General features: G+C 36.7%; 1 protein-coding gene across 1 annotated transcript in view; it reads left to right on the forward strand.

Annotated features, from left to right (window-relative positions):
* The window catches only part of Malrd1 (MAM and LDL receptor class A domain containing 1), a 616720-nt gene that overhangs the window by 511644 nt on the left and 86059 nt on the right, over positions 1–19017 (forward strand). The window contains exon 35 of the mRNA XM_041630809.1: positions 7773–7839. Coding sequence (XP_041486743.1) covers positions 7773–7839 — 67 coding nt within the window. The remainder of the gene's footprint in view (positions 1–7772; positions 7840–19017) is intronic.

Raw genomic sequence — 19017 nt, forward strand, 5'->3', positions numbered from 1 at the left:
TCTCATGATTTATTCATTTGGTATTATACTCATCAAAACCAGAAGTAGGTAAATGAGCTTTTTGTGAACTACAACCGGTTCATGGAATTATGAAGTATGTGGTGTAAGCATCTTAGACCCTAAAGATAAGTAACCCCAAGGGAAGGGCCGTTAGTTTGTTGAAAGTGCGTAAGAAAGAAGCTTGGGGTAGAGACATATAGAGGTTCAGAACTCATAACTCAGGAGCTGGGGTAGGAAAATTGTGATTTAGAGTCCAGTCTGAGCTAAAATTAGACTTAGTAATGAAAAATGAATAAAGAGAATAATAGTAAGGTAATAATACAGTTCTGTTATTTGAAACTCTTGACAGTTTGCTTATGTTCATGTGAAGATAAGATTTTCTTTAAGACATCCTTCTATGAGCACAAATCAAACTGTGCTATGATTTATTGCCTGCACTGACATGGTGTACCATTAAAAATAAAGTCAGAGAATTGGAAGACTTGCCACTCAAACTGGGTGATAGACACCCCATTGATTTCAGTCAAGTACCCGTCATTTACAGTCCACTCACGAACTGCAGGTCACATTGACATAGCTACTGGCTTAAAGTGACACTAAAGCTAGTGAAACCCTTGTCACAAATGAAATCCATATTTTGTGCTCTCTATTTACATTTTTATACTTTGGGTTCCTCTATTAAATATAAAGTTAACACTTGTGGATTTTTTTGGTTATCCATTTTGTTTTTCTTTTTTACTGATTTTATTGAGCTCTACATTTTTCTCTGCTTCCTCCCTTCCTCTTCCCTCCCCTTCAACCCTCTCCCATGGTCCATATGCTCTCAATTTACTCAGGAGATCTTGTCTTTTTCTATTTCTCATGTAGATTAGATCCATATATGTCTCTCTTAGGGTCCTCATTGTGGTCTAGGTTCTCTGGGATTGTGATTTGTAGGCTGATTTTCTTTGCTTTATGTTTAAAGACTACTTATGAGTGAGTACATATAATATTTGTTTTTCTGGGTCTGGGTTACCTCACTCAATATGATATTTTCCAGCTCCATCCATTTGCCTGCAAATTTCAAGATGTCATTAATTTTTTCTGCTGTGTAGTACTCCATTGTGTAAATGTATCATATTTTCCTTATCCATTCTTCAATCAAGGGGCATATAGGTTGTTTTTAGGTTCTGGCTATGACAAACAAGGTTGCTATCTTCCTAAATATAACCCCAGTAGAACAGATACAGAACGAAACAATTAATAAATGGGACTTTGTGAAACTGAAAAGCTTCTATAAAATAAAAGACATGGGCAACAAGACAAAATGGCAGCCTACAGAATGGAAAAAAAGATCTTCACCAACCCCACATCAGACAGAGGACTGATCTCCAAAATATACAAAGAACTCAACAAATTGGTCATCAAAAGAACAAATAATCCAATAAAAAATGGAGTACAGACCTATACAGAGAACTCTCCTCAGATGAATCTAAAATGGCTGAAAGACACTTAAGGAAATGCTCAACATCCTTAGCCATCAGAGAAATGTCAATGAAAACAATTCTGACATTTCATCTTACACCTGTAAGAATGGCCAAGATCAAAAACACTGATGAGAACTTATGCTGTAGAGGATGTAGAGTAAAGGGAACACTCCTGCATTGCTGGTGGGAGTGTAAGCTGGTACAGCCCTTTGGATATCAGTATGGCGATTTCTCAGAAAATTAGGAAACAACCTTTCACAAGACCCAGAAATTCCACTTTTGGGTATATACCCAAAGGATGTTCAATCATACCACAAGGACATATGCTCAACACCTGTGTTTTAAAGAATGCCTTTAAAACAGACCCACAATACACATTTGCCAATGTATGCCACACATCTCTGCTATTTCAATTGGCACTTCTATTAAGGTCGGCCTGATAGGTTTTTGGAGATCTATCCTTGCAGTGGTCAGTACTCCCCATAGTGGCCTCACAGCAGAGGGTGAGCATCTGTCTTTACACACCTCAGGGTTTAAGTTAATCATTAAGAACATCAGACTCAGGCACAGTGAGAATATTTCAATGAATTTTGTCAGTTCCTGAGTCTCATCAGGAGGCCTTAGCTTTTTCAGGTTTTGATTGCTTATGCAACAGAAAAAAATTATCAAGTTTCCTCCAACTGAAATTAAACTGGAAGTGATATTTCTAATTATGTACAGTGGTAGCAGTTTGGAAAATTTATGATAAAGTAATACTATAATTATGGTGATATTCCATTGCATAAAGAATTAGAAAATGGCATGAAAATATAAAATTGTAGGATAATATATCAAAAATATAATATCATATGTAATATATGATAATGACATAGCTTCATAAAGTTTCAGATTGTTTTAAACAAAACCAAAGAACTAAAAATTCCCAGCAAGGATCTGGGAGCTACTTTAAGTTTCTGAGACATAATAGTTCCTCCTATAGCCCTTGCAAAGGGGCTTCAAAATATAGAAAAATGTGGCTCCAGAGACAAGTACGGTGTTTTTTAAAAGTATTAGAGCCTGATTCAGATCCACAGCACCAGTGTAAAAATAAATCCAAGCAGCCCAGCAGTGGTGGCACATGCCTTTAATCCCAGCACTCGGGAGGCAGAGGCAGGAGGATCTCTGTGAGTTTGATGCTAGCCTGGTCTACAGAACAAGTTCTAGGACAGCTAGGATGGTAACATAGAGAAACCCTGTCTCAAAAAACAAGACAAAACAAAAATGAATAGAAGATAGATAGATAGACAGATAGATAGATAGATAGATAGATAGATAGATAGATAGATAGCTAGATAGATATCGATCCATCCTGACATGATGGTGCATGCTCATAATTTTAGAGCTGGAAAACATAAACAGACATTTCTCTGGGACTAGCTCACCAAATATTTTAGCTAATTATGGTGAGACTTAGGTCTCTGTGAAATAGCTCAGCTAAAATCCAATATGTACGGTATCTCCTGAGTATGTGGCTTCTTCAAAATCATATACACAGAAACAAGCACCTGTACTACACACACACACACACACACACACACACACACACACACCTTGTATCTTTATGAAAGAGTATCCATCACTGAGGTCTTGACTTGCTACATAAGTTCTAGAATTCACACATTTCTTTAAACCATACGTGGATATTGTACATTTGTTTCTTATCTTTACAGTGTATAGACACCACATATTGGAACTGAACTAAATAAGAAAATATTTGACATTTTTAGGCAAGAAGCTCTTTGAGTTGGATGAGCAAGATTTGCTTAGAATTTATTTGTTTCTTTGCTAACAACTCAAATAAATTTGGTTAATCCCACAGAGCTTCCGTTTCCACACACTGTTCTGAGGACTAAGAAAACAACATATGGCAAACGGTTTAGACTGTACTTGTCTCACAGCAAGTCTTCAGATACTGGTGATTGCAGCACAGATTTTAGTTGGTCTTAATAATAAAAATCCCAGAATCAGATATAGGGATTAATGCTGAAGATCAGAGAAACAAAGAGGCCAGCCACTAGAGAGTCCTTTTACCTCTACCAACACTCAGGCTGAAGAAGGGGTGAGCATGTCCTCAGAATGCCACTCCAAACTCCATCTGTCTTCACCAAACCCCAGGCTGCAATGAGTTCCTGTCTCCTTCCACCTTATATTCCTTCTCTGTCCAGATATATCTCTCCTGTCTCCACCTCCTTAGTACTAGGATTAAAGGAGTGAGCCACCATTCCCTGGTCTCAGTGGTTTAGCTCTGCACTCTGATCTTCAGGCAAGCTTTATTTGTTAAAGCACAAACGAAGTGTCTCTACAGGTGATGGTGTTTATAACAATGGGAGAAGGGATGAGGAAAAGCTGGAGATGTACAGTGATGGAGATGGAGTTTAGTTTCCTGGCCATTCAAAAACTCCTCCATAAATACAGTGATAAGTACAAACAAATTATTTAATACCTTACATGTACAACTCACTAGTGTAGAAATGATAAAATTATACTTTTATCTTTCCAATTCTCATATATATATGTATATTTATATCAAATAGCTCCATAGAAAGATGATAGATAGATAGATAGATAGATAGATAGATAGATGATAAATGATAGACAGACATATCAATGATAGATATTTTAGATGAAAAATATGCACTTAAAATCCCAACTACATACAGGTCATAAGTGCCTGATCCCAGGTAACACAGAGCTAAAATCAGAGTTTGTGTAGTTATTTATCTTTCCAGAAAAATTTAGTGCAGCAGATAACACATTCAAGCCTCTATTTTATTCAGAGAAAAAATAGATACCTTGTTACATATTTAAGAATGTGTCCGTGCTTGTGTGCATGCCTTTCTTTGTCAAAAGTAATACACCACAATGGGATTAAATATAAACTCTCCCACGAATGTTGTATCAGTGAGTTGTGTTGGCCTCCAGACACAGGAACATAATCACCAAGGCCAAAGGGTTAGGCCAGTGAGAGGTCACTGTAACCAAAGAACAAGGGGTCTTGTGAGCATTGTAATATATTCTCATGGATTCTTCTATTATGTACTAGAAATAATGGTCTTCTTCATTCCTAACAAACCATATCCATCCCCTTTACCATTTCATTTAGTGCTCGAAATTGCTTTGAGAAGATTAAAAATGAAAATAGCCTGTATTTCAGTTTAATGATCTGTTATGAATTTATAAAACCTTCACAGAAAAAAAAAACTACACTCTGAGAAAAACACCAGCATTGAAGCTAAAAAGCAAACTCAATCTATAAAATACTTTTTTTCAAAGCTCAAAGAGAAAAGGTTGACTCCCAGAAACCACACAAAAATAAGTAAATAAAATAAAAATTGAAAACCTGCCATGCTGATACCTTCTCATCTAAGTCCTGGGGAAGCAGACAAGTGGGTACCTGGTTTCGTGAGTTCAAGGCCAGTTAAAGACAATATTTCAAGCAAACAAGTTCAACAACAAAGAAGCCATGGAAGATGATACTGTGGAAGAACACTTGACCTTATGCTCTACTCAGCATCCTTGTTCTCTCCCCATCAGTCCATCGGCTATGATAAAGAAGCATAGACCAGGTTCATATAGTATCATGCTGATGAGCAGCAAGGCTGCTTTATTCATTGTGATCGTAGTGAACATGCATGACTCCAGAAGGAGGTGGGCAATGGTTCCCCTGTGGGTTGTGATGCCTGACAACATCACACTTGGCTGATGTTTTGGTTTTGGTTGTTTATTTGGTTTCACTTTTTGCGCTAGAAAAAAATCATTACTTAAGAGACTCAAATTGTACTTAGGAGAAATAAGCAGGATATGTTTGTGTCTATTTGTGCCCTGCTGATTGCTGGGCTTTTTTACCAGAACATCTGGTTTCTTGTTTTTGGAGGAAATTTTCTTTCTATTCAGTTCAAGGAGGCGCATCACAGAAGGAAAGGCGACTTTTTACTTTCCTTGTCCATTCTGCAGCCTCTATATAGTTAAATAAAACTAGGTGAGGGGAGCCAAGATGGGAAAGGCACTACTGGGAAAGCAAATTGTTGAGAGCTCTGGAAACCCAAAATGACACTTGACACTAGATACTAAACACATGGTATTTTCAGACACCCCTCCCCCCAAACTTCTGACTTCTTTCCTAATGCTTTGGGAATGTTCAATGACTATCTGGACAATCTTCCTCAAACCAATTGTCCCCCAGTGATCTACGTTAATCCACAGTGTCTGCATGAAATTTCTATTTCTTTATTTTTCTTCATAAATAATCCTTTCTCTTCCCAAGTAAAAGTTAATTCTCCCTCTTTCCCTGACACATACACTCTCTCTACATTAAACTTGGGTAACTCTTATTGGCATGCCTTTTTGGCAAAATACCAATGGCCATAAAAAAAAGCTCCACATTCAAATTCGTGAGTCTAAGCCTTATTTCATATGGCTCAGAGCTGCAGAGTTCAGTGCCATGGAGAATCATCTCTTTGCATGCCCCTTAACCAACCCAACACAGAATCACCTTTCAATTTTCCTTCCCCATCAGTCATTCAGCTATGTGAATGAAGCCACCAGCATGTTAATGGCCCAGTCAGAACCTGAAACATCATTCTCTACTCTTCCAAATAATCATGAAATTATTTAAACTTCGGAATCATAATTGCTAATAAATGTGTAGAGCTCTCACCCCTCTGTCTCAGCCCTAGCCCCTTCCTTTAGGCGGCAACCATTTCTTCACAAAGGACTCTTAACTGGATTTTCCTCTTTACTGGACAGACTGCAGCCAGTCTGTTCTCCTTCTAAGCACGAAGGCTCCCAGGCTCCCTCTTAAAGTCCTAGCTTCCATAAGTCTATAGGCTTTGAATATAGACTCCTATATCTCTGACTCTTAAATTATCACAAATTCAACCATGGTGAACTCCCCAGTCCCCATTATTGAAACACACTGAATCCATTTTGCATGTCTAGCAGTCTCTATGTTTACCTTCACACAAGCACGTGATTGTCAACATAAGTGGGCGCCAAGTATGATGCACAGAGTATGTCCTGATTAACCTAAGGTCCCATCATTGTTATCCCTCTCAATTATCGGTGCCCATCTCAGATGCTGCATTGTCTTGTACAGTGTTTTGATGCCTCACTACTCTGTTGCCCCCTCCTTAAGCTTGGGATATTAATGACAGCAGGTGCCATACCTGCATATCTTTATGAAGTTATCATGAGGTTTCCTCAAATACCCTCAACACAACCTGAGAAGGGTTCTGTTTTAACTTATGTTTACTAGAGAGGAAACACACAGAGAAATTAACAACCTCCTGCAATATTACACAGCTGCTTAGTTGATCTGAAATTCCAATTCAGAGAGCTGGTTCCAGTAACAAAAGCCTCACCAAGAGTGTCAAGTTGCCAGTACTGTTACTGATCACATTCTCAGGGCCTAGGTCAAAGTCAGACATTTCATAGGTGGCCAGTAAAAACCTTGTATCATTGTATTAAACTTAAAAGTGATAGAGGTTTCCATAAAGTATTACAGCTACAATAGCTCAAGCAGGGTAGTATAGAATCCTGAAAAAAAATGGCTGTGTTAAAGACAGATGGGAACTTTGGGGATCAGAAACATTGGCCAGCCATGGTGCATCAATTAGATGCGGGATCAATACGTCTAGCACAGAGAGCCAAAGGCACAAAGTGCTTCTGCAGTAGAGAGTATGTGAAAATATATGGCTTAACTGCTTTGAAATATTTAACCTGTAAGCAGACCATCTTTGAAAATAAATGTCCATTCTAAAGGTGAACTAGGGAGTGGCACTTGCAATGAAATTGTAGTGCCTGGCTAAGTGGGACCAGATGAACTGTGCCAGTATCTGTAACAGACAAAAAGGCAGGTCATACATATGCACAGGAGCGCATGACCACCTACGCATGCTAATCTGCCATCATTCAGTGACTTCTGTGACACACACAAAAAATGATGCAGTAAACACAAACATCTAGTATTTCAAAAAGCAAGCCCTGTAGATATCTAAGATATAAATAGATTGCGCCTAATCTAGGGGTAAACATCTTCTCTTTTAGTATGTCATTCAGGTACATAAAGGGCAAGAAGCATCTAGACCATCAGGAACCACTGGCTAAGTTAGGAGCAAGAAGTGTGCCTCGGAAGAATTCTTTGCTTTTAGTAACCGAGAAGCCAGTTACCCTCAGATGAAGTTTAATGCAATATCTAGTACAAATATATTCCCCTTACTTATAAAATGTTGATTATCAACTGTCTCCTTCATGATGCTTCTTTTTCAGAGTGTCCAGTGTATTATTGCAGAAATGGTGGCACGTGTGTGGTAGAGAATATTGGTCCCGTGTGTAGGTGAGTTCTTAACTGTTATTGCATTGTTTTTAGCATTGTAGTCACATAGTTTACTTATTGGTCTTGAGGCTTGAGATAGTAGAATCATAAAACAATATATGATTAGCCAGGTAAAAATTGTGAATTATGAAAATAATATACAAATTTCTGTATGTGTAAGATAAAATAAAGTGACTATATTTCGAGAAACATTAGATGTTTGATGTAGTTGTACACTTTTGACATTTTCTAGCATGTGGGATTCAGCATTGCAAAACTGTGTATTATTACCACTTTTATGTTTATATGGCTTTAAAAGATTTCTGTGTTTTTGAGTCTCATTCTGTAGAACAAGTTCATCTTGAACTTGCTGTTCTCTGCTGCCTCAGCCTTACAAGGGCCAGATTTATTGCTGTGAGCCGCTACACTTGGCTCAAATGATGTTTTTCTGATACAGTTCTCCAATTTCATATACAGCTAGTTTCTGCAATTCCATTCTTTCTTTTTTATTTCAAATCCCATATTTGTGCATAAAAATAAAGGATAGAATTAGTTCATAAATAAGACTATCTTCTGACTTCTCAATGGATGTTTGTGAGAAGATTAAAAGTACAGATAGGAGTCTATTTGCATACTTAGAGCAAAAATAAACAAAAATAGGCCTTGTGAGTTCTTCTGGGAATTACTCATATTGCATATCAAAGATTCTTGATTTTTTTCTCAGACTGTAGGGAATTGTGAAAAAAAGTTTCATAAACTCGAAATGAAGTGATGTATATTGCATTATATTTTTGTTTATGGCTTTTTAATCTAGAAGAGAACTGCAAAATCTTTTGAAGGTTGATATTAGAATTATAATGAAACACACAAATACCCAGAAAATACCGATTATTATCTATTTAAATTCTTAAATCCTTTTGAGTTGGCACTCATATCTTAGATTAGGTAGTTTGCTTATCTTCCCAGAGGAGGTTAGAAGGCCCTACCCTTCATTTTGCAGCTATTAGCTTCTGAGAGATTCTAGAGACATTTAGTTGGATACCCATTAGTGATCCACCAGGCTTCAGTGGGTAGTTTCAAAGCCATGGTAACACAGATGATCCTGATTAAACTCATTGGGTTTCTAAATAACAACAGCAACAAAAGTCATGAATGTGAAAAGTGTGTGTGTGTGTGTGTGTGTGTGTGTGTGTGTGTGTGTGTGTTGTGGGATAACAAAATGAGAGGGAGATTAGTGGGGTGATCATAATTATCAGGATAAACATTATACATGTATGAAATTGTCAAAGAACAAAACAATATAAGCTCTAAAAACATACAAACAAACAAATAAAAAACAATATAATACTCCAGGCAATGAGATAGCTCAGAGAGTACTATTTTGAGTACTTTGCAGCCTAGGACTGAGAACCTGAGTTCGAACCTGAACCCTAGGACCCACATGGTGAAAGGAAAGAATTGGCTCTCTGAAGTAGTCCTCTGGCCTCCACAGGCATGCAGTAGCATGTGTGAGCCCACTCAGAAGCTTGTGCACACATTCTCCTCCCAACCTGCTCTGTGTGTGTGTGTGTGTGTGTGTGTGTGTGTGAGAGAGAGAGAGAGAGAGAGAGAGAGAGAGAGAGAGAGATTAACATTGATGAAACTGAATTTCAAGTGAGTTTCTTAAAGAGTTTGGTCTCAATTCAATTATGTAATTGATTTCACATCTCAGGATTATACTTTTCCTCATTTAGCGTGGAAATTTATCATAAACTGTTGTTTGATTCAGAGATGGGATGCTTATTATTGATCTCTAAGATCTCTCAAAGAAACTGAGAAGTCTGCCATATGATGTTTATCAGACATCAGCTAAGTGGATGATGTTATTTCATGTCAACTGTTTACAGTAAGGCCATTCGTAGTCTTGTCCTCCCAACCCTGTCGGGCTGGAAAGCTCCCTGCCTTTAGATAGTCTCAGCTGAGCAAGCAAAAAGCTTTGCATTCTTGGCAACCTCCTCAAGTACTTAAATAAACTTTAGCAATTGAAATCCAGATGGAGAAGAACTAAATTTATTTCTCTCAAATGCAAAGCTCAAAGGTGGGGGACAAGATATGACAGAGAACAGAAAGGCAGATGGAATTTCAGGAAGGAAATAGTTGGAGCAAAGTGTAATTATACTACTGCCAAGAGGTCCATATATTAATATACTGTTTGTAAATCAAATACCATTTTCAAAGAAAAACTTGAATAACAATGATTATGAGCAATTGCTCAGAATCACTGTTACCTTTTTCTTTTATTTTTGACATTATAATATAGTTATATAATATTATAATGATGTGGTCTTTACATTCTTTGTACCTAATAAGTAGATTGTGCATAATCTAGTGAAAGTAAACTCTCTAATAGCAAGTCACTTGAGAACACTAAGGGCATCAGTGCATCCCAGACAGCAGAGGCCATGATCAAGTGAACAGGTGGGTATAGAAGAAAAGTGGGTAAAGAAAAGATTTAAAAGTCAGCATCTAATAAAATTGCTTTAGTGGAAACTAATCAGAAAAAATATATTCGAAAGTATCATATATATATATATGTATATAAATTACAGTCAACTAAAACACAAAGAATACATTCAAGTCTATCGGTCGTTTTATATATATATATATATATATATATATATATATATAAAGATTACAATCAACTAAACACAGACTATATAAAATTGGGAGGTATGTATATAATATACTCATATCTGTAAACAATGATGCATACGTACTTTGTACATATACATATATAATATATATAATTTAATCTAATTTATTTTTTAAATAAGAAACATGCCAAGAAAAAAACTAAAAAATCAGGGAAAACAACTGGACAAATAGAAATGGAGACAATTAGTGTAATCTTACATATATGTATGTGTGTGTGGGTGAAAGCAAATAGCCAAATTATAATATAAATATATTTTAATGAATACGTATTGTGAAATTAAAATTAACACTCTAAAATGCTAAAAAAGGCAAAGTTCTTATGTATCCAACACTATAAGAACCAGGTATAGAAGACAGAACTTCTCAGTTCTCAAAGGAAAATCAAAAATCTCTATACACACACAACAAATCAATTCACACAATTTTATATTTGCATTGCTTTGTCATAACAGCAAAGACTCATGATAGTGTGATCAAAGCAATTACCTACTTGACTAAACAGGATACTTTAAAATGCCAGAAGTTATTGTTTGGCCTATTTATGTGTTTTTAAAATAAAATAAAATGCCATTAATGGGTTAAAAGTGGAAAATAGCCTTTGGACATTTTAACTATCATTCCTAGATAACCATGCATTAAAATGTCTTCTTATAATTTATACAAAATGACTAGGGAGGTGGAACAACGAGAAAATGTTCTATGTAGTCCCGATGACACAAGTCCAATACCAGGAAGGAGGGTTAATCCACACCATCCATGCCATAAGGTTGTCTTCTGACCTCCACACTTTCTAATGCACGCACACACACACGCACACACACACTAACTAGACTTCTAAAAATAGAAGAGAACATAGTAACTCTTCCTTTATCATCTTTAAAATTTGCGATGTTTGAGTGTATGAGGGTAGATTACATTTTCCCATGGATAATAAAGATTATAATTTTCATTATCTTCCATTATCAGCATACAACACATACGTGATATGATGACAGATATTTGAATAATGTGCTAACCAAAGAATAAATGAAGCAATGAATGAATGAGTGAATTGAATTTATGAAAATAAACTCTCTGAATTTTCACAGATAATATCATTATGCTAAAGTATGTTCTTAAATGTACTGAGATACAATTTGTTATGTCCTCATAAGTCGGTCGTTAGCCAAAAATGAACTACTAGCAAATTTCTAAGCCAGAAGAAACAACATACTGAGAAACACATGGTGTGTTTATTATGTGATTAGAAATTACGACTTTCTTACAATGACAGAAGAGGGTGCTCTTAAACTAGGAATATCAATCTTCCTCAACTGTCTGACCCTTGCCACAATGAGAACACAAATTTCATTTCCACAAAGCCACTGTTTTTAAAAACTCAGTTTATTAACACTTTCCCTCTGCTACTTTTACCCTTATTTTCTTACAAAAAAAGGGTGGGGTGAGAAAAATAAAATAAAAACAAACAATTCTAATTCCAAAGAGAATAAGTACTTGTAAACATTTGGGAATATTTAAACCTAAGCATGTACAACACTAAGACACTCAAAGTCTATGTATAAAAACAGACAACAAAATATTAAGAGTCAATTGAAACAAAATAAAACACTTTGAATCAATTGAATTGTTTCTAAACTTTGGAAAAATAAAGTTAAGCAAAGACAAAAAAGATAGTTCTCAATGACTATAGATTTAAATGCAAAAATATTATGATTCTGAGAAAGGTGAGAAAATAATCAGGAGCAAAGGTCATAAAGAGAAAAAGAGTCACAGGAAGTAGGAGAGGTGGAAGATGAAGAGCATCTGCATTCCTGAAGTCCCCACAGAGGAAGCAGAATGTGAATGCAGAGCTAGCATTTAAAGATGCAGTTGCAGGACTTTTGTAGCAAAATTGAAAGCCTTGGGACCAGGAGCTCTTGGTGTGTATGCACGTCTTGGCCAGAGAACCAAGAGCTCTGATAGCAATAGCTGGTGAAGATGGCCCTCTCAAAAAGCGAGGGCCATATTTTCCTCCAGCTTTTTGTTCTCTCTCTAGGCCTTCAGTAGCTCTGATGATGCCCAGCTTCCATGAGAAAGACAGGTCTTTGTAACTCAGTCCACTGATTCAAAGTCCTCTTTTTTCTTTTTCTTTTTCTTTTTCTTTTTCTTTTTTTTTAGAATTGTGGTGAAAACTTACCATTTATTTCCATTTGTATATTCTTACACATCTATCAGAACACTGAAAGACTCCTGAGTAGAGGAAGTGATTTGTGTTTAAAACCAACCAACCAACTAATAAACAAACCTCTTTTGCTAAAATGTATTAAAGATACAAAAACAGAGTGTATCCCAGGTAATAGCTCCTAAGACATTGGTATATTCAGGATCCGAATTTAGAAAGAGAGGGCCAGCATCAGGTAAGCATATCCTTTAAACAACAGGAGAAGTTCAGTACTTCTGGCCATAAAGACAGGTTTGCTTTCGTTCTCCTTTATATAGATTCATAGTGCTTCCTGCTTTAACATCTAGATTTATTCATTTTGACATCCAAATGGGTTGTTAAAATAATACTGCACCACACAGTGTGAAACCAAGCCCTGCTTATGTCCAGTCTCTGAGGGATCAGAATCATATTGGTTCTGACGAGAGGATGATATGAAATGAAGAGCGACAGATTGACTCCTTAGAGTAGCAAGAGGGATTTTTTTTTAAATTGATTTTATTGAGCTATATATTTTTCTTTGCCCCCTCCCATTCTCTCCCCTCCCCTACTACCCTCTTCCATGGTCCCGAAACTCCCAATTTACTCAGGAGATTTTGTCTTTTTCTACTTCCCATTTAGATTAGATCCATGAATGTCTCTCTTTGTTGTCTAGGTTCTCTGAGGTTGTGGACTGTAGGCTGGTTTTCCTTTGCTTTATGTCTAAAAGCCACTTATGAATGAGTACATATGATATTTGTCTTTCTGGGTCTGCTTACCGCACTCAATATGATGTTTACTAGATCCATCCATTTGCCTGCTAGCACTCTTATAGACATACCAAGTTGGTTTGTTTTCCCCCATATTTGGGCATCACTCAACTCTGCATGTTATTATCAGATTGAAATCCACTGTTTTCCATGATAACTAAAAAATAATATTAAAAATTGTTACACATTCATTTACATTTAAATGAAACAATTCCGTTCCTAGAGTTTTACTATTGCTAAATGAAAATAACATTGCCCAATGGGCTGTTTATTGCAGCTTTCTAATAACTTATAAATATTGGAAATAAAGTGCATGCCTAGAGTGAAGCAATTACATAAGCTATGATACATACCCAGTAGAGTGCAATGGGGATGGGCAGTAGTTGAAGATATCTATTGGGCCAGATATATGAAAGAGCTCATCCAAGGAAAGTTAAAGAGCAATGAAAAAATTGGCTAATAGACACACTAGCAGCCATTTTTTCTTTTTAAAATAATAAAAATAATAATCTAGAGAGTATTGTGAATAATTACATATAAGCAGCACTTCCATGTTTTGATATGCCTGTGGAGTTAAGGTTGAACTTAATATAACTCCAGAGGAGAGCTTAAAACATATCTAATATGGAAATTAATATGCTGAGACAGTTACAGGATAGGAGAATTATCTCAGATATTAAGAGTGCCGAATGCTCTTACAGTGGATCTAGGTTAGAGCTCCAGGATTCGCATGTACATGGTATATATATGCACTCATATGCATAAAATAAATCTTTAAAAAGACGAGATGGTGCAATTAGAAACTTTCCCTGAAACAAACCAAAATGTCATTATTATTCACACCTGGGTCTTTGAGGCAGACTCTATGCTTATATGGTTTTAAGTGTATGGTACATTGCCTCTTTGGAGTTTGACTCTGTAATACAATACAAGGTCCATGAATGCAGATTTTCATCAAATGTCTACAGTCAGCTAAGATTTATTTTCTTCCGGTTGTTTGCTGCTCTTGAACACTGGGCACTTTTATTCCTGTAGGCTTATATGCCACTTTATGAGTTAAGAACATTCTGAAGATTGTTGTATCTACATGGCGGCTCTATGTGTAGGCAGATACAGAGTTTTTGAATTGTTTATATACTATTGCCTTAATTATCTCCATAACAGCAAACTGTACTTCTTTACAAGGTGCTGTACAGAACAAGTCAATGGAATGTAAGACCATTGCCTCTTGTTATGTTCTGAAACTCAGTGTACAAGTGCTTAAAGACTAAAGCATATAAACCATAGCTACAGGAGAGAAATGCAAATGAAAACCATTGCACTTTGCAAAGGTCAATGTGAAGAAGCCAACAGTTAGACAGTTTTAAGTAAGTTTAGAGCCCATGTAGTTGAATTTTTTCCAAATCCAATAAATGGAAGAAATGGATTCACAGAGAAATAAAAATTAACAAGAGGCCCAAATATGAATATAAGTTTGTTATATTAATTTTCACAGTAGAAATTAAGGCAAAGGTATCCTCTCAATTTAATTGTATTTTAACCTCAACAATTTAGAAAGCATCATGACTACTGTTAAAAATATGTTTTATTACTGAAAGGTAATGACAGTGTTATCATCATAAATGTGATACTCATGTTAGGTAAACTATATGTTAAATAGCTGGATTTAGTCATGCCACAATGTATACATATATAAAAATATCATGTTCTATGCAATAAATGCATACAATTTTATCTTTCAAATTTAAGACTAATATTTTTAATGAAAATTTTCTGCAAAACCATAATGAAGGAATATCTTCCAGGCATTTGGATTAATATATTTTCTCAAGAGATTTTAGCTAAAGGTGAAAGCCAGAGGGACATAGATGCTCACCATATTGCCAAAAAATAGCCACAAATATTTTGCAGATATGAATAGTCTAGACAAAATAATTGAAATGAGGAAAGAGCTTGGCATGGTAGCTATACACAAGATAAATACACAAGACTGGTAAGGCTTTCAAAAACAATAGTAACAATTGAACAAGGAAACTGTCAGTCTCTTCAGAAACAGGAACAATGTTTTTACTATATTCAAGGTAAATAACAGCATAATTAACCAAACAAAGCTGGAAACAGAGGAATTTCAAAGATGACATCAAAAATAGGTGGGGAAAAATGTGTACAAACCACTCTCTAATACTTTCAGTGTTCAGATCCCTTTGATGGTGAGCTAAAGAAAATCAACTATCTCATCTAGCTAATCAATCCAACTAGCACGCTGTATTTGCACTCAAATTTTAAAACAAAAGGATTTAAATGTTCACCTGAAAATATAAGCATAAAGCTAAAAGCCATAATTAAAAGTTAGGAAAGCCTCCAAAACCAGAACGTTATAATACAATAAATACTGTCAGTCTGAAAAGGAATAGACAAACAATTAAAGATGAAATAATGTACTTATATAGGTAGTATAATTGTATGAAACGAGCATAAAAGATAAAATTTCAAGTTAATGAGAATGAAGAGGTTGAACTGTCCATTAGTTAGTATTAGGACAAATGGTTAGTCAATGATGAATTACTTTTTAAATTTATATACAAGAATTGCTTATAATTATTTCTGACATCATAAAAAAAGAATTATTTTAAAGGATTTTATAGACATAAAGAGGGAAACAAAAATTCTTAGAGAAATAATAAAGGATTTTGTAAAATTTTAAATATATATTTTCAAAACAAACATAAGAACAATTAGCAGCTATAAGAATCTGTTATCATAGATAACTCCCGAACAAAATTAAAACTGCAATATGATGAAAGACACCTAGAACAGAATTTTTTTTTCATTTTTTTTATTATTGAGAAAAGGAAGAAAAAAAAAACAAGTTTCCACCTCCTCCCAGCCTCCCATTTCTTTCCCCCTCCTCCCACCCTTCTCACACTCCTCCCATCATTCTCCTCCTCCTCCCACTCCTCTCCCCCTCCCTCTCCAGTCCAAAGAGCAGTCAGGGTTCCCTGCCCTGTGGTAAGTCCTAGGTCCTCCCCGCTCTGTCCATATCTAGGAAGGTGAACATCCAAACTGGCTAGGCTCCCACAAAGCCAGAACATGAAGTAGGATCAAAACCCCGTGCCATTGTCCTTGGCTTCTCATCAGCACTCATTGTTCGCCATGTTCAGAGAGTCCAGTTTTTAACCCATGCTTTTTCAGTCACAGTCCAGCTGGCCTTGGTGAGCTCCCAGTAGATCAGTTCCACTGTCTCAATGGGTGGGTGCACCCCTCGTGGTCCCGACTTCTTTGCTCACGTTCTCCCTCCTTCTGCTCCTCATTGGGACCTTGGGAGCTCAGTCCAGTGCTCCAGTGTGGGTCTCTGTCTCTATCTCCATCCATCACCAGATGAAGGTTCTATGGTGATATGCAAGATATTCGTCAGTATTGCTATAGGATAGGGTCATTTCAGGTTCCCTATCCTCAGCTGCCCAAGAAACTAACTGGGGAACTCGGCTTGGGCTCCTGGGAGCCACTCTAGGTTCAAGTCTCTTGCCAACCCTAAGGTGGCTCCCTTAACTAAGAATTGTGCTTCCGTGCTCCCCTATCCAACCTTCCTTTATCCCAATCTTCCTTTTTCCCCAATTCCCCCCATCCTCCCCTTCTCCCTTTTTTCTCCCCATCTCCCCACACTCCCATCCCACCCCACCCCCAAGATCCCAATTTTCTCCCCGGCAATTTTGTCTGCTTCCCATAGCCAAGAGGATAACTATATGTTTTTTCCTTTGGTTCAACTTCTTACTTAGCTTCTTTAGGATCACCAATTGTAGACTCCATGACCCTTATTTATGGCTAGAAACCAATTATGAGTGAGTACATCCCATATTCATCTTTTTGGGTCTGGGTTACCTCACTCAGAATAGTGTTTTCTATTTCCATCCATTTGCATGCAAAATTCGAGAAGTCATTGTTTTTTACCGCAGCGTAGTACTCTAATGTGTGATATTCCACACTTTCTTCATCCATTCTTCCATTGAGGGGATTCTAGGTTGTTTCCAGGTTCTGGCTATTACAAATAATACTGCTATGAACATGGTTGAACAAATGCTCTTGTCATATGATACGACATCTCTTGGGTATATTCCCAGGAGTGGTATTGCTGGGTCCAGTGGTAGGTTGATCCCGAATTTCCTGAGAAACAGAAATACTGCTTTCCAAAGTGGTTGCACAAGTTTGCATTCCCACCAGCAATGGATGAGGGTACCCCTTCCTCCACAGCCTCTCCAGCAAAGGCTATCATTGGAGTTTTTTATTTTAGCCATTCTGACAGGTGTAAGATGATATCTCAAAGTTGTTTTGATTTGCATTTCCCTGATCGCTAAGGAGGTTGAGCATGACCTTAAGTGTCTTTTGGCCATTTGAAATTCCTCTGCTGAGAATTCTCTGTTCAGTTCAGTGCCCCATTTTTTAATTGGGTTAATTAGCATTTTAAAGTCTAGTTTCCTGAGTTCTCTATATATTTTGGAGATCAGACCTTTGTCTGTTGCGGGGTTGGTGAAGATCTGCTCCCAGTCAGTAAGTTGCCTTTTTGTCTTAGTGACAGTGTCCTTTGCTTTACAGAAGCTTCTCAGTTTAAGTAGGTCCCATTTATTCAATGTTGCCTTTAATGTCTGTGCTGTTGGGGTTACACATAGGAAGCGATCTCCTGTGCCCATCTGTTGTAGGGTACTTCCCACTTTCTCTTCTATTAGGTTCAATGTGTTCTGACTGATAGTGAGGTCTTTAATCCATTTGGACTTGAGTTTTGTGCATGGTGATAGATATGGGTCTATTTTCATTCTTCTACAGGTTGACATCCAGTTATGCCAGCACCATTTGTTGAAGATGCTTTCTTTCTTCCATTGTATACTTTTGGCTCCTTTATCAAAAATGAGGTGTTCATAGGTTTGTGGGTTAAAATTCGGGTCTTCTAAATGTTTCCATTTGTCGACTTCTCTGTTTTTATGCCAGTACCACACTGTTTTCATCACTGTAGCTCTGTAATAGAGTTTGAAGTCAGGGATGGTAATGCCTCCAGAAGATCCTTTATTGTATAGGATTGTTTTGGCTATCCTGGGTTTTTTGTTTTTCCATATAAAGTTGATTATTGTCCTCTCAAGTTCTGTGAAGAATTTTGATGGGACCTTGATGGGGATTGCATTGAATCTATAAATTGCCTTTGGTAGAATTGCCCTTTTTACTATGTTGATCCTCCCAATCCAAGAGCAAGGGAGGTCCTTCCATTTTCTGGTATACTCCTCAATTTCTTTCTTCAATGCCTTAAAGTTCTTGTCAAATATATCTTTCACTCCTTGGTTAGAGTTTCCCCAAGATATTTTATGCTGTTTGTGGCTATCGTGAAAGGTGAAGCTTCTCTGATTTCCCTCTCTGCTTCCATATCCTTTGTGTATAAGAGGCGACTGATTTTTTGGAGTTGATCTTGTATCCTGCCACATTAGTAAAGGTGTTTATCAGCTGTAAAAGTTCTTTGGTAGAGTTTTGGGGGTCGCTTATGTACACTATCATATCATCTGCAAATAACGAAAG

Source organism: Microtus oregoni, unplaced genomic scaffold, assembly GCF_018167655.1.
Source record: "Microtus oregoni isolate MIOR12 unplaced genomic scaffold, Mior012 000035F_ref0000213, whole genome shotgun sequence".
Taxonomy (NCBI): domain Eukaryota; kingdom Metazoa; phylum Chordata; class Mammalia; order Rodentia; family Cricetidae; genus Microtus; species Microtus oregoni.